This window comes from Ostrea edulis, chromosome 10 (genome assembly GCF_947568905.1).
Source record: "Ostrea edulis chromosome 10, xbOstEdul1.1, whole genome shotgun sequence".
Lineage (NCBI taxonomy): Eukaryota > Metazoa > Mollusca > Bivalvia > Ostreida > Ostreidae > Ostrea > Ostrea edulis.
Genome location: NC_079173.1, coordinates 16,398,018 through 16,415,388, shown reverse-complemented (window position 1 = coordinate 16,415,388; position 17,371 = coordinate 16,398,018). Strand labels below are relative to the sequence as shown.

Sequence of the window (17,371 nt, the reverse complement as noted above, 5' to 3'; positions counted from 1 at the left end):
TGCTTTTTTATTTTAATTCATCATAAGAACTGGGAAAAAAGTAATCCAACAATGAATTCATTATATCTAAAAATGACAATAAATAAGAGTCGCTAAGTCTTACTTTCATATTTTATGTGCTCAAAGTAATTTTGGGACAAAAATGCAGACATTTTTGAAAAGGTGGCAACATACACATTTTCTTTGGTTATTAATTAAAGAACAAGGGGCGTTATTGGCTTTATACATATACCGCTGAGATTTAAAAAAAAATAAACTTTCATACCATGCTTAATTTTCTTCTTATCCCACTTACATGAAAATGGCGTAATATTTTATTATGACGTAATGAATATACGCTAAAGATGAGTTGTTTAGCGGAATCTGTTGATTTGAAATAACATATTAATAAACTTTAGCAAAAACAAACACTTTTGCATGCAACAACCACATTTATATTTTGCATGTTGATTATCTAGACACGCATAGATCTCTAATAACTCGAATTTATTATTATTTTAATATTTTGCAAAAATCGGACCAAACTTCGTTCATTTTCAGCAAAAATAGGTACTGATACGTTATATATCTCTAGGGTTAGATAGATGGGATGTCTTACTTTTTTCGCTGAATTTTAAACTATCTCTAATACAAATATTCAAATATAATGCATAAAACTTATTGCTGATAATATAGACATGTTTGTGTGGGGTTTTTAAGAAGAAGTTTTATTACATCAATTTTAACGTATGCATATGATGCATGTTGAAATTAAATATTACTACATTAGTAATTATTGATTCCAAAGGCAAAAGCAAATTATTATTTATGTCTTCAAGCGAGATGTGGTTTCTTTAAAACGTCTAGCACCTGTGATCGATTCGAAACTTCGACCATTGTTGTGGCAGATTTTTTTTTTTATATCGCATATGTAATAGATGCACATTTACAGGTACACATATATAACAAAGGCAATTGGGCAGGGTGTATATATATACATGTATAGATATGAATATTCAGACACCGTAGCATCGTGGGGGGGGGGGGGGGGGAGTTGGTTGGTTGCCCCTCCCTCCAGGTTTTTTTTTTTTTGGGGGGGGGGGGGGGACTGATGTCGACCATTTCCTTACGATGGGAACAACTTGACCAGTCTAATGACACCCCAACTTTTACCAATCTTATAAGAATAGATATATATGTGTTGTGAAGATTGCTACTAAAAGTTTATATTAGCATTTACATGCGCTCCCTCCACGATTAGGAAAACTAGGGTAAGCTTAAGGTGATGCAGGCACTTAGTTCTCTCTCTCTCTCTCTCTCTCTCTCTCTCTCTCTCTCTCTCATGTCAAGGTGTTCTGGATAGGTCTGGCCCGCAGATTGAAAAACGTAAATACGTGCATGATATTCATTAACATAATTTTTTTTGAAAAAAAGGTATGTTGTAGTTACATATACTGTTTCTCGGAAACATACACGAAGCATCATTTTTCAAGGGGAGGGGGGGGGGGGAGTTGATGGATAAGTTGGTAGTTAGCAAATTTAAAAAAAAAAAAATTCTGCCTGATCTTTGAATTCTTAAATCGTCGTGGTGGTGGTGGTGGGTGGGTGGGGGGCATCCTTCGCTACATGGGTTCAATTTTAATAATTCAAATTATTATAAATAATAATTAAATTTATAATTTTTAAGCCTACATGTATGCTCAATATATCCTTATTCGCATATGAAAATAACGGAATCACAACCATGAGGAGGATGGGGCGAGCGCTCATCCAATTCAATTCATGACTTTGAAGGTTTAAAAAAAAAAAAACTTTTTTCTCATTCAAAACTATCAAACAGAGTGGGGGGATCACTCAATATATCAGTGCTTGCTTATGAAAATAACAGATATTGATTATTGGCAAAATAAAGTGGGACACCCCCCCCCCCCCTTACGATTCTGCGTGCCTGGGAAAAGCAGTTAAATATACCACATTGTCTATACTCGTACTCAAACAACTTCCCAGAGTCCCAATCTGATTAAAATCAGATCCTCGATCCACTCCTCTCTTTTTTTCTTGTCATCAGATCCTCGATCCGCTCCTCTTTTTTCTCAGTTTCTTGTCGCTACCTCGTGTAGCGACAAGAAGAAAAAAAGAGGAGCGGATCGAGGATCTGATTTTAATCAGATTGCCAGAGTCCATTTGAAGAATAACTGATACCTGTTCCAGATATATACATACACACTTGATGTATGCACATCAGTAAAACAAAGCAATGCTAGATTTAGACTGAATGTCGGTGTACATGTACACAGTGACATGACCACGGACTGATGCAATTTCCATTTATCAAAAATGTAATGTAAAGAATGTAAAGATATAAACACGGGCGCATTTTTGTTAGGTTTTTAAATATATTTGCTATATAGAATATACCATCTGAAGCTACACGCATATATACCACTTGACGTGTTTTGCTGTACCCAAGAAAATGATACCCCATTGATGCAACAATTGTTTCGTTTAGTATCACGCTCTATTCAATCTATTTTGTAAATACTCAAAGCAGGCAGGCATATTTTATTCGTATGTACCGTAACATGTATATTACATACAAATGTAATTAAGCAGACCTGTTACATGTATATAGTCCTTGGTGTACAATACATGGCATAACAAGTGATTTTATCCGACTCAATCAACGTTTTTAATCAAAGTGTTTATATTCATGACCACAAAAAAAAAAAAAAAAAAAAAAAAAAAAATGAATACGAGAACATCGAACAGCGCCTTTCAAAATATTATTGCATTCTACTCAACAACTTTTGGCAAATGCACGCATTATTTTCCCCACACAAGATTCTTCCGCAAAACGTCTGGATATGAACAGGATAAAGTTACATGAAATGCATGATGTATTTTCAATAGCATGCCAGTTTTTAATAGTCTTTGATCTCAATGAGTATTTTTTTTATATATATATATGTATAATAAAGTTTTAGAATTAAAAATTAAACCAAAAAAAAAAAAAAACCAAAAAAAAACCAAAAAAACAACAACAACAAAAACAAAAAACCACCTAACAAACACCCACCCCCCCCCCTAAAACAAACAAAAACAAAAAACAAACAAACAAAAAACTTTGTTCCTCAGTTGTGAACTCGTCATACCCCCCAGGGAATATCATTTGAACAACTTGAATTTATACTATACGAGAATGCTTGCAAAGCAATATGACCCGTGCTTTTCTAGTGAAGATCTAGATTATATACCCCTTGGCATAATCTAAAACATGATTTCTGCATGTTTGCTGAAAGTGATATAGATCCTGTACTATTTTATGTCTCCAGAAAATTAAATTAAACAGCTAAGAATGGGTAAACATACATAATTTCATATAAATTTGAAATATATATCTGTGAAATTTAAGAAAGTATAGGGTTTATTTGAATCTATCCATGTATTTGATCTGGATTGGATGAAGCAATGTTTAAAACCTGGTTTCCATTGTCAAAAACAAACCAAATACATTTTTAAACTATTAAAAATAAGGTATATTTCATATCTAATAAATGGATGGTGGGATTTTTGTTATCATGGTATCAGTTTGAAGGCTTCGTCAAGTAAAAATAATCCACCTTAGGAATTTTCAAAATTTTGTTTACTTCTTGAATTTATTTCACCTAGAATTTTATAATTTATTTTATTTGAAGTTTATGGGAAGAGCATGTTTTACAATACATTTTTTAGATTATATATTCATACAAATCTCTTGGTAGAAAGTTACAAACACTTTCTCTTTATGAAACTATGAAATAAAATTAATCATTTATAGCAAATACATATTTAGAAAATTAGATTTTTCTTATTATTACGAAGGGTAGATAACTCTTCAAAAAAAAATTCTCAAATGCAAAAAGGCCAGCTTCTAATCAATTACCATTCATACGAATTTCATCTACTTCATTTTCATAATTATTTAACAATCAACGTTGGTGTTGATTTTTAAAAATCCTTCAAATGGTTTAAATTATCCTTTCGGTATACATTGAATACCTTAAGTAATAAAAGATGTTTCTATTTTTGAAATATGCATACACTGTACATAATAATCCCACACAAACATATCATATATTTAACCGACAACCTTCTGGCGACAACAACCTTAAAAGCTAGTTTTATTTTTCTTTTAACGCCGTTTTCTCCATTATGACATACATGTAAACCTCAACAAACCTGGTTTGGTCGTGGCGGTTCACATACATATATTACATGAGACGTTCAACCCGAAGTAATTTAGTGCTAAAGTATGTATATTATTAGATGAAAAAAAAAAAAACCAACCCCCAAAAAACCAAAGACGTAATCAAAAGAAGCGCCATATTTTATTTTCATTGTGACGTTAATCTGACGTAATTATTACGCCGTTGACGTCGACATATTGATAATCTTCATGCAAGCGCTGAGCTGAGCAAACCTGTCGATTTTAGTTGTGTTTCTGTGATCAAATATTCTCAACTTTATATGATAATAAATAGATAAAGGTTTTACTGTATTTGCAATCTATGGGTAAAGGATATATACCATTTTTATAGCAGTAAATCAAGTAATTATCTAAGGTAACATATACTAAGTTATTAGTGGTAGCGTTGGACGTTAACTTTTATCAACAATATCTTCTTTTTTAGAAAGTTCAATACTTTTATTTCTTAGACTGTATGATATGTAAATACCTGATGTTGCTCTCCATTCGGCAGTACAGTTTGAATCACTCACGTTAGCGGAACCATTCTGAGATACGACTTTTGCACTAATTCCAGTTATTTCATCATTCGGAAGTCTACAATTTCCGTCGGTGTCGGCCATATAATGCGTCGTCGTGGCAAAAGTGACATGTGTAATTGTTTGAAGTGCAAGTAACGCTGCAACTACAATTCCTAAATGATAAACTGCCATATTTGCAAAGTTGCTACGAATGTTGTGAAAACAACGTTACGTCAAAGTTATTGTTGACGTAATCTTTAAAATGCCGGCAAAAAGTTCGCTGTGGTTTCCATGATCCCATTTCGACGCATACATTAACAACATATCCTTGTTTTTCATCATATATCTTTTAAAATGGTATGCATGTGTACATATGATATCATGCACTTATTTTTAATTGTTAAATCACGGTACACTACTTGATTGATTGATTGAATATTGTTTAATGTCCCTCTCGAGAATATGTCATTCATATGGAGACGTCACCATTGCCGGTGAAGGGCTGCAAAATTTAGTATTATTTTACCGTCTATCTCAAAGAGTTTATATTTTCAAGTTGCATATATCTATTCGTATCAATTTCCATTAAAATTGATATTAATTGACGATAAAAAAGAAATACAACTGTATAATTTTGGTAAAACTTGAGTAATGATAGAAACTAATTAGAAAAATGGATTTTTTAAACATCCGCTTCATAAACTAATTTTTAAAAAAAATTAAAACACGGTGGACCTTTAAAATTGTCGGCACCTCTGAAGTCTTAACTTTTTGAGCGAGGTAGACCTTTAAGTCCACGGAGGATCTCCGTGGATATCTGTGCATCCTTTGTGCCACCGTGCACCTTCGTGTGATAAAACATAAATTTATACTAAGCGAAATATTATAGTGGGTGAAAATTAAAACGTATAAAACGGCGACTTGTATATATTCATATCATTTAATGATATATATTATTGTAAATTTATAATAGTAATTTAATTTTTTAATTACCCTTAACTTATGACGTCCGTTATGTATTAATTTTTCACGTTTATATGTTTGAAGCAGATAAATTGTTTTTAAAACCCCCAGAAATAGAGTGGACAGTGTCGCTAAATGGATTTTAATTCTCTCCAAGTAGAAACCTCAAAATGTTTGTAAATCGGGATTATTTCTTATATATAGAGTAAGTAAGTAAGTAATTTTATTTATTATAGTGGCATGTGTACATATATTCATACATCCAATTTCATCACAATATACAAATCAATAAACACCCAGCCCGTCGGGCCTATATGCCACTTTAAACGTTGATATAATAATACATAATGCAAATAATATAGATATATCAAGATATTGATATATATCCGTATGCAGACTTCCCCGCAGACGTTCACACCTTTTTGAAACGCCCAAATTCTTGTCATCCCGTACACAAACACCCGTACGTATTAGTCAGCACATTGTTTCACAGCACGAGGTCACCAAATAAGAGAAGGATCATTTGACTTTGAAAATGAACAAACGAATATCACATGGTATAAATTGGCAATGATTTCAATTTGATAAATAGCATGAATTACACCAGCTCAAAGAAATGTGGACCATACAATGACAAGTAAAAGCATTGGTTTATTTGTGCGATTATTTTAAAAGATTGACATTTATATTAGTGCACCACATGTCTTTTAATGTATAATTTTTATTGTAATTAAGAATATTAGATGATTTAGATCTGCTGTCTACATGTTTACAGGTAGTGTAGAAATGTCACAAAGTGTACAGTTGACAACGATTGAAATAAGAATGCGGACGATTTTTTGTTTATTCAGTGACTCACGAACTTACCCGTCTTCTGAATGAAAGTTGTAAAACAAACATACTATTTTTTGGTCAGTTATAACACCCGAAAACGGAGGTAAATATCATCTTCGCTTGCCATGGAATTTGGGTCCATTGTGCTCTTCGTGGACTGAATACATTTTGCTATCGAAGATGGAAAAAATAATTTTAAAAATGCCTAGATTGTCCGCTTGCATAAACATGTATTACGGTGGTAAAAAAAATCTAGTAAATCCAATGAAGTTGTAGTAATATAGATTATATATTTATTTTATTTGTGACTGAAAGGGCGTTTGATAGCTAGGCACGTAACATCGGTTTAAAAAAAAAGGTGGGGTTGGGGGTTGGGGGGAGTCCTATAACTCGCGCCAGCCGAATAATTTAGCCTAACACGGAAAAAAGGGAAATTAAATATATGAGAATGAAGTGGAATGGTTAATCAATAAGAAGAATATTGTACATTTTAAGATTTGATTAAACTTCCCGTACCTGTATACAATTACTGATACTCTCTCTCTTTCTCTCTCACACATACACACACACACGATGTTATAGATTCAATACTGTTGTATAGCGTGTATGAACAGAAGCGCAAATCGTCAAATAATTTTGTCTATATATATATATTTTGGTGACTTTGCATTTGAAACCGAGATTTTAAAACATCCTTACAGTAGACTTGGATGGGTCCATGTGGCGACTATCCATTGCACACTTAAAAAAAATTGAATTCGGGAGGGGGTGGGGCAGGTTGAGTGGATGAAGACCACCACCCACCACACACATGCACACAATTTAAGGTTTTGAAGATTGGACAATTCAAGCACAATTTCCTGTTGCTATTGTAGGCTGGATTATTAAATTAAGATATATTTATTGGCACAACAATAATATAGCATTCAGTCCGTCTGTCATAATTTAATTTTACTTGTATAACACGCAATTTGATTTGTTGAGCACGCTGAAAAAAATATTTGTTAATATTGTATAAATGTAACTTGGTATGGGGACACACCTCCTTGACAACCAAGACGGCACTACTTTTCCTTTTCTAATTTTACATCGGACAATGGAACACTGATACGTTGATAGGCCTTCGAACTAGGCCTATGAAATAGAAAATCAACGGCACAATAAATACTGTATTGTCTCTCTCTCCCCCCCCCCCAAAAAAAAACCAATAAAAAAAAACCGCAGTCTTTGTTTACAAGTAAAGTTACATAAAAATAAAAACACTCTTGACATGTACAACAATATCATATGTGAAATAATAAAAAAACCCCGGTAAATCGAGTATTTTCATATGGGGGTTACTTGATCCGCGCCTATCGAAGCATAAAATACGTCATAATTTACTGTGTCGGATTTAACTGGCGGCAATGCTGCATGCTATGGTAAGTCATATTGTAGTTTAAATCTTTTATTTTGAATTCCTTTTTTCCTGACCAGGCCATGCTAATTATTCAGCCCGAAACTTGGATGTACTGTAAATTAAAGGACTTGCTCACAATGTACGTAAAGTTAGGTTAAATAAAACAGTTATTTCGAATGTTGACAGTCTAAAGCTGCGTAGTACAATAAATAAAGCAAAAATTATTCGATATGATATCAGTACCATACAAAAATACTTGCGTGAAGCCTGAATATTTTCCGATATCCTAAAGTGAAAGAAGACGCCATCTACATTTCAGTCACTAGGCCTAACAGTTTCGGTAACTGTCGTTTCGTTTAATGATAATGTTTATGATAATAATGTAAAACTACCAAAATTGTACACAGTTTTTAAGCAGCGATGCAATGAAGATGCTTAAATTTGTGAACGACTTTAAAAGATGAAAACAACGAGGTATTGAAAATGAACATCTACATGTATAGTAAAAGAGCAAAACAAGCTGCAACCGAAAACTATTATTAGGTGAGGGAATTTCCCTTGCTTTACAAATAATGACCTATACATGACACGAAATAAAAAACGTAGTTTCTTTCTCCATAAGATACTTAAATCAGCCATATTATCCGTAAAATTCAAGTTACCACCACCAGCGCATTATAACCGTATTATTTTTCAGTAATCCGGGATATAATTTTTTGAAAAATAAAAATAGTGCTCCTAGCTCGCCCCAAAATATTTTTGCATTTATGGTCAGTTGAAAAGGTGTATATCATAAAATACTTTAAATATTTTGGGCGAGATGAAACCAGTATGGCAAAACCTTTACAAAATAACCAGTTTTTGGTGAAAAATGACAAAAATACGGTACCATATCCGCGGTTCTAGTATGTATACAGCTTTAGTTGTGCTCCTATTTTTAAAATCTAACATGTTTTTTTAAAACCCCGGATTCTGATACATATTTATAACACCAATACTGCTATTCAACATTTACTTTCATTTTTAAGCGCTAAGCGTAGCTTAAGCGCTTATTGCCGCCAGTTGGATTTTGCTTTCGTCATCATGTTTCCGGTTTATCGCCACCTATAGGCGAATTTATGCATCGCTGTAGTCATCAAGTCGTGTTTAAAGTAGTCGTAATTTTGCAACCGATCTAGCACGGTAATAACATTCATATCTGCAGTTGCATCCCCCCCCCCCCCCCCCGGAAATACAGTTCGTTGAACAGTGAATAAAATATGTATAAAAAGGGTGATATTTTTGTCCTCATTCTTGGGAAAAGTGAGACACAGATGCAGGTCATTCGTCAGTTAAAATTCCCGTTTGAATCTGCGTCTTTAATAATTAAAGTGATTCAAAGTCTAAAATTAAATAAAAATATGTATATGAAACCGTTTTAGCTAGGGTGCCTTTGCATTGTTACCTTCGCATGGCGCTTAGAGGCCAGGAAAATCAATTTGCATGGTGCAATCTATAATCAGAAGCCACGTCATTAAGCTATACACGAGTCAGGAGGGTTTTCCACTTGTGTTTTGGCTGCTGTTCCGACTCAGTAAAATTTTTGTCCGACGCAACAAAAATGTGTGCAACACAGTAAAAAATTAACTGATCCGCGTCCATTGTGAACGAGAAAGAATTTGTGCACGTTTATGCTTTGACAACGAAGGACAGAGATCGGTGTCTCAGAAGGATGATATCGCGTAACTGCATACACCTTCCCCCGATCATATATATATATATAAGTCGGTCATGCAGAAATTTAGAGGATGCAACGGTGTAACTTAAGCTTACTTTATTATTTCTAAACGACCAAGATATTCTTCAGAATCATCGTCAACACAATCAAATTTGATTTCGTGATTTAGTTTCAAAAATGAGACTAAAAATAATAGTCTTGGGGCAAGGAAAAGATAAAAGGTACAACATTTTATCATATTATATCATATTATGGAAGACAATACCCCGGTTTCAAGTATTCAAAACACCGCGTGGAATTTTACGAGGGCTGTATACTGAAATACATGTTTAGAACAAGTGTTAGATAAACATTGCCATTGTGTCAAGCATGGATGTGAAATAGTTTGCGGTCCACAGCACGATACATACACCGAAAAGTAATCGTGTTTTCAATTTCTTTGTACTTCAAACAAACAATTGACAATGACATGCATATGCTACATGTATTTCCGAACGTACAAATGATGAAGAAGGGGGAGGGGCATGGATATACTGTCGTTGTTCCCTGTCCCCACATTTTGTTTTCGCTGAACGATCTTTTCATATAAAAAAGATGCATTTAGTTTTTTGGTGAGATGCCTCTTCATTATTTCTAACAGCGGTTTGAACATTACCGTTTGAAAATTACTTTTGTAACTTTTCAGTGCCTAGTTTGGGATTCTCATTTAGCTACATTTACATGTTGTAAATCTTGCATATTTATTGCAAGTCACTTCTGTTACGTTTTTTTTTTTTTCATATTAGAACTCCTACACAAGCTTCGAATCTTTGCTAAGGTTATTAGCATTTTCATATAAAGAACTGTTTTATAAAATTAAAACAATAGCAATGTGTATTATGTCTCATTCAGACAAACAGATGAGTCTCCTTTGCAATATGAATGTGAGCTTTTACACAAGAAGTGTAATACACACAAGTTGATGAGTACAGCGTTGAATGTACCTGTGTACAAACTCTTCAGGTTTTTTTTTTTGTTTTTTTTTTTAGATTTACGTATAACAAACAATCACTACAATTGCTAAATGTAAACCCATGCTTATATGTTAGTCTATAATTCATCATCATATTTGAATTAGTATATCCTCTTGCACTAACTTTCATGTTAAAAATGAGCTATCTCCACTCTTGTTGATGACGAAGTATTCAGTTTCAAAGTAATATTTCACATGTATGATGAACATCTTTTCTGAATAACTTCCTATCATGTAGAGCATTTAATGATCCAGGGACCGGATCAGAAACCTTTGCCTTGGGAAGATGGGTGGGAGCGAAACAGGGTATAAAGTGTTCATTTGTCAAATATTTGAATAACATAGCCTTAAATGCTATTGATTGATTGTATCTTGTTTAACGTTCTTCTCAATAATTTTTAATTCATATGGAGACGTCACCAAGACCGGCGAAGGGCTTCAAATTTAGGTCTATGCTCGGCGCTTACGGCCATTGAGCAGTGAGGGTTCTTTAGCGTGCCACACCTACGTTTTAAAGGCCATCTCCGAGGACCCGTGACATTCACACCTGATGCCGAGAGTTTGGTGATGGAACTGCCACTACCTGTTTAACGAACTAGGTCTGTCGCGGCCGGGATTCGAACCCCGACCGCCCGCATACAGAGCGAACACTTTACCTCTGGACCACCGCAGCGGTGGTAATGCTATTGATACTAAATTCTGATTATAGATATTTAATAAGAACAGGTGTCCTTTACCAAAATTGTAAATTTCATGATCCAAGGACATGGGTTTTAGTTTAGTGTGGGATCAAAATTATCATAGTGACCATTGTTTTAACATCATATAAAATTTATATTTCAACGTGTTGAAAAGTTTCAGGACATTGCTTCCAATCCATATTTGTTATTTTCTTACAGAAAATGTACTACTTAGTTATGCGAAAATAAAGAATAATGCATAGATCTTTTTTTTTTTACGTTGTTCCTGCTCATTAACATTACATACAGAATTCATGAAGTCAGCTAAGCGCTTTTCAGTACTTTGATTATATATTTTAAGGGCCATATTTTGGGGTTTGTGAATCAGGTTCTTTAGGCCTATGCTCGGCGCTCATGGCCTTTGAGCAGGTAGGGATCTTTATCGTGCCACACCTGCTGTGACACGGAACCTAGGTTAATTTTGCGGTCTCATCCGAAGGACCACCCCATTTAGTCGCTTTTTACGACAAGCAAGGGATACTGAGGACCTATTCTTACCCGGATCCCCATGGGATCCCTTGACTGATGAATAAATAAATAAAGATAGATAGATACATTGACCTACCTATGTCATTGGCATACAAGTTTTAATAAATTACATTAATATAAGGATCTGGTGCGTCTGCTAGCATTGGTGTCCAATCCTTCAATAAACATTTTGATTTGAATTACGCATTTAAAACGATAACCAAGTTCTATACTAATTAATATTAGAAATGATTATTTTAAGTCACCAAAACTGAGAATTATCTCAGGGATTTTAAACCAACATGTAAATACTCTAAATTGACCAAGTGCAATAAAAGAAGGCAAATTGTTAAGCTTAGGTAAATAACATGTACATGTACCACGAAAGGGTGCAGATAATAAACAGTGATCAGTCTCATAAATCCTATCAGGAATACAAAATCGGGTTGGGCAAACAAGGACCATAGGACATACTAGGAAAAGGATCATGCATGTACAATGTACTTTCTAATGCCCTGTTTACACGAAGAATTTGATGTGTATTAAATGTGAACGGCGTTCACACGATTTTTTTAAAAAAAAAAGGTTTTGATTAATTAATGCAGATGCATTAATTTACTTCAAATAAAAATTTACGTCGCATCTTTTTAATGTGCATCAAATCTACTTCGCATTAGCTCCGGATTAAATGAAGACGCATTCGTAATGGCAATTTGGGTCACGTGTACCATATGTGGACATTTGTTATTTTGTTTTAATCGAAAAACTAAATAAAATAATATTAATCACTATATATTAAAAAAAGGCACGCGCGTACAAATATGTCATTATAGACAATGCCAGACACACCTGTGCTCTGCATAAGGCATACCAAGTAAAACATATTCAAGGAAAATTGCTTTTAGGACAAAGTGATTTGTTTTTTACGATAATCCACTCATTGGATAAATCTTGTACCAAATGACGTTAAAGTAGACCTATGATATGCAGTCTTAATATATACCCAACAATGTTTCTTTCTTTTTGTTTTTGATACTATGAATTTCACAGTGTCGGTGTGATCCGGTTTTCCGGATCACCACACTGGTTTTCAGATTCCGCATCAGTATCCTCTGAAACTGATGACGTCACAATGCATCAACGCAACGTTTTTTTGTGGAAAATATCGACCGCGTCACAAACAAAATTGCATATATACAAAAAAATTATTTCACTGCATAATATTATGCATCGGCAAACTTCGGCAGATTCCGGTACATCTACAATCTACTAAAGATGGAATCGACCGAAGTGATCCGAGTATGTCTGCGCTTTTGATGGATTACATTTATTATCTTATAAAGGTGGATTTAAAAATACATAAGGGGATATATAATATCATTACTACAGTAAATTGATCCGAAGAGCTCACGTCTTGTTGACAGGTGCTTCGCGCCTGGTGTGATCTGATGATCCGCACCCGTCAATTCCATTCGGTTACCAGTGATAGCGATATAGCTTAAAGAGCTACACTAACTTGAAGAACTGAGGGTATAAATATGTAAAAAGGAAATCCATATTATCACTATTTTAAAACGTATTTGTCTTTAATATTTAAAAGCAATTCCTTCCATATGTATAAATAAAAATCAATACTCTTACATTATCTAGTGACATGCTGTTTGTACATGTTTTTTTTTTTTTTTAGTGATTATTATCATTTTGATTAGCTTTTCGCACAAATCTAATATCAATATATATAACTCACCACGGGTATGATGCATGTGACCCAAATTTGCCATTACGCATGCGTCTATATTTAATGCAAATTAGCTTCGCTTTGCGTTCACATGGAGGTAATGCGAAGTATATTTACACAAAGATCTGAAGTAACCCAATAGAGGGTCACGTTTGCATGACCTTTCGTTAAGCCAATCAAACACACCTGTCAGATTCTACCAGAGATGTTTTTCCATAAACCCTTGTGCTAATTTACATACATTGTTCATTACGGATGACTGCACACATAATTGGAGGCTGCACATCAGATATTGCCTTAGTTAGTGACATGACATTGATAAAACATCCTGCCAAATCTGTTGTATCATTCAATGACTGAAGGAAGATCTCTGGAATTCTAATGGTGTCAATTCCCCTGGAGCTTTGTTATGCACTGCTAATCCACTACTAATACTGTGGACCTTGTACTGATGATTAACTAAACATCTCTGACTATAAAACAACACATCATATTCAACTTTATTCTGCCTTTCCAGGTCTTTTCTTTTTATGCTTCTTTCTGCTTTTTCCATCTATTGAATTATTTCCACAGTCTAAATTACAGTTGCTAATTGGTGTCTGGTTACTTTTGACCACCTGTGTGTAAAACCTGTTCTCTTCTGATCCAACCGTTTCTTTTCTTTTAATTTTCACACCTGTCTCACTCTCTCCTTCCTCCTCCATGAACTGGTCTTTTTTCCTTTTCTTTGCTCTTTCCTTTCCCCCCACATTTATTTCCCCTTCTACCTGTCCTTCTTCCTTTGTGTTGCTGTCCTTTCCTAACCTTTTCATTTGTTTTTCTTTCTTTCTTTCCACTCTATCCTCTTCCTTGTCACTATAACTTTCTTGTCCATCTTTCATTCCATCTTTTGACGTTCCACATTCCACTCCATTTTCCTCACTTTTCCCATGTTTACTTTTACGTCTTTTAAAGCTAGCCACAAAGAATCCATTGGTCAGGGTCTTCTCTGGGTATGCGCGGATATAACGATAACTCTTATGGTATCCGTCCCTTCCTCTTTCAGGCCAATCTTTCATGACCTTGCGAATTTTAAATCTGAAAATAAAACACATACATCTTGAGAACATTTTATCATTGGTTCATACCTACAGTCAGCTCTTCCTCCACTGCTGCTTACAGAGACTGCTGGGTAATGATTCTGATAACTGAATGAGAGAGGTTGATTCTATTCTTTTTTGGGAACTTTTTGGGAGAATTAAAATCAAGAGTACACATACAAAAAAAAAAAAAAAGATTTTGTTTTTGACAATAAAAATGGCAAAATGAAACTGGTTTTGAATGGATGGATGTAATTATATAATGTTTAACATCCATCTCGAGAATTTTTCACTCATATGGAGATGTCACCATTGCTGGTGAAAAACTCCAAAATTTAGACTTATGTTCTGCGGTTATGGCCTTTGAGCAGGGAGGGATCTTTATGATGTCACACTTGTTAAGACATTGTGACATGGGGCCTTGGTTTTTGCGATCTCATCTGAAAGACCACCCCATTCATTTTGTGAATTCATTAAAAAAAAAAAAAAACAAAAAAAAAACAGCAATGCAATGCTGTATACCTTTCTTTGAATCTGTTATAGATTTCCTCACAGACTTGTTCATTCTCCTCCTCATGAACTGAACAAGTGGAGTATACAATCTTCTGCACATTTGGGAATGAAAAGGCATGTCTTAGTATCTGAGCCTGGAGTTTGTGCAGCTGTTCGAGGCGGTGCTTGGATGTAGAAGAGTCATCATTAGTCAACTTGTCCAATCTATTAACGATTCCTAAATAGAAACGAAGGCATCTATCACTGCACACAAATATATCACTTATCTAAAACAGAAACACCTGTCTTTACTAGTCAAATCCAAGTCTGTCGTCATTTAGTCAAATCCGATAAGTGGCTGAAATATCACTACTTAGGCTTAAAACCTAAAAAACAAACAAAGCATCACTGAATTAGTTTCTGACCTAAATACATGCAGGGCAGCTGAGATGACTCAGTAAATTGTCTGTAGACTATAATCAGTATTCCAAACACTAATTACAAATAACTAAAAGATAACAATCAAACCATTTTAGCTATAATTTTATTTACTTGTACATGTAAATGTACTTTAAACTTGCATAACTTTTCTTATTTTTAAATTGAATGAACAGTCCAGGATTCTAGCATATATGGGGTTGTTTATACTTTGGACTACTACAACTAATATTGTAGTAGTCCACAGTATTAACAAGAGGCCAATGGGCCACATCGCTCACCTGAGTCACCTTGGCCCTGCTGTTGTTCAGCTTTTAAGGTAGCTCACTACACTAAAGCTTATACTCCTTATGACACAATGTCACAAGATGGCGATTTAAATGTTTTGTGAAAGTATTTGTATCGATCAATTTGTTTGTATATCATCGTAGCTCAGTGGTTAAAGCGTTGGGCTGGTGAACTCCAGATCTCCGAGTTCAAATCCGCCTCGCGGGTACGTTAAGGCAGGTTATGAAAATTTTTACTGGGATAAAATCCGCGAAACAATGTGACGTCATAATTGAAATAAGTATATCACTAAGTATATATTAAATTCCGATTTTATTTTTTATTTAAGTTTTATTTATGCATAAAATAAACCATGCAGCTACTAAAATCCAACAAAATTCGAAATGCTATACTGCTGTTGTGTAATTTCTGTCTGATCAATATGAAAGTAAACTGATGACGTCATGACTATACATTGAGTGACGTTGACACATGCAAGGAATTTGTTTATGTGTGCCATGCAAATATCGACAAAATGTGGAGTATTTGAAATATATGACTTGAGATATATGGAATATAAATGTGAAATGCTGAGAATTTATTGATATTAAGAAGGCATGTTGATATCATTCATTGACAATTTTGTTTAACGGGGAAAACATTCCATTTAGCATGTCGATCTGATTTTCCTCTGTCACACACTGAAATAAAACTGCAAAAGTAGCACATTAAGCTGCATACTTTTAAAGACTTTTTATACACCGTGTGAAAGGTCATAAACTAATGTACATGGCAATTACTGATAGAATCGTCTGTTAAGAAAACTTTTAAAGAAAACTGCATAGCATCAGCCATCAGTGCAAAATGTAAAACATGGGCTAGATGGTTTCGTGTTTAAATGTTCAATAATTATTTCTTATTGAAAGTGGTAGGATTCTATCAGTAATTCTGATATACTATGGGTATTTTACCGTCATTATCGCCATTTAGACCAATATTTAAATCTTGGGATAATGTGCTACTTTTACATTTTCTATTAAGGTACCTCCATGATCTATTTATAACAGTCATGCAATGACGTCATACGGAAGCGCATGTTTGTCATGTTGTTATGATACAAAATGTTCTCACGTAAACAACCAAAATAGTTTTTAAGAGTTAGTAGCCCCCTCTCTTTGTGTAAGACAGATTTTAAAAATTATACAGTTTCCGTGCATAAATGAAGCATGACCTGCCTTAACATACCCGCGCAGTGTCTTTTGTTCATAGGTGTTATGACAAATTTTTGAAAATCATATTTTTATCAAAATTTGCATATTTTTTGCCTTTATGGCATATATCCTTATTATATATCATCATATCTTTTATGATTAAATAAACTAGTACTGATTTGTGAAACTATTTCTGGGTGTAGTGAGCCACCTTAAATAAAAAATCTTTATTCCTTTGAAAAATTCTACCTTGGGATTCTTGCATATCAACATGACCAATCATAGCCC

The 17,371-nt window shown here is 34.2% G+C and overlaps 2 protein-coding genes across 3 annotated transcripts in view; both read right to left on the bottom strand.

The window, feature by feature from the left end:
• The window catches only part of LOC125665200 (serine-rich adhesin for platelets-like), a 29,257-nt gene extending 23,984 nt beyond the window's left edge, over positions 1-5,273 (bottom strand). Inside the window, exon 1 of the mRNA XM_048897825.2 lies at positions 4,695-5,273. Within this exon, the coding sequence (XP_048753782.2) occupies positions 4,695-4,917 (223 nt within the window). The 5' untranslated portion in view covers positions 4,918-5,273. The remainder of the gene's footprint in view (positions 1-4,694) is intronic.
• Positions 5,274-14,082: 8,809 nt separating this feature from the next.
• LOC125665199 (28S rRNA (cytosine-C(5))-methyltransferase-like) overlaps positions 14,083-17,371 on the bottom strand; it is an 18,058-nt gene continuing 14,769 nt past the window's right edge. For both annotated transcript variants that reach the window (XM_048897823.2, XM_048897824.2), the window contains exons 8-9: positions 15,198-15,405; positions 14,083-14,673 (exon numbers count right to left, since the gene is read on the bottom strand). In XM_048897823.2, the coding sequence (XP_048753780.2) occupies positions 14,097-14,673; positions 15,198-15,405 (785 nt within the window). In that variant the 3' untranslated portion in view covers positions 14,083-14,096. The remainder of the gene's footprint in view (positions 14,674-15,197; positions 15,406-17,371) is intronic.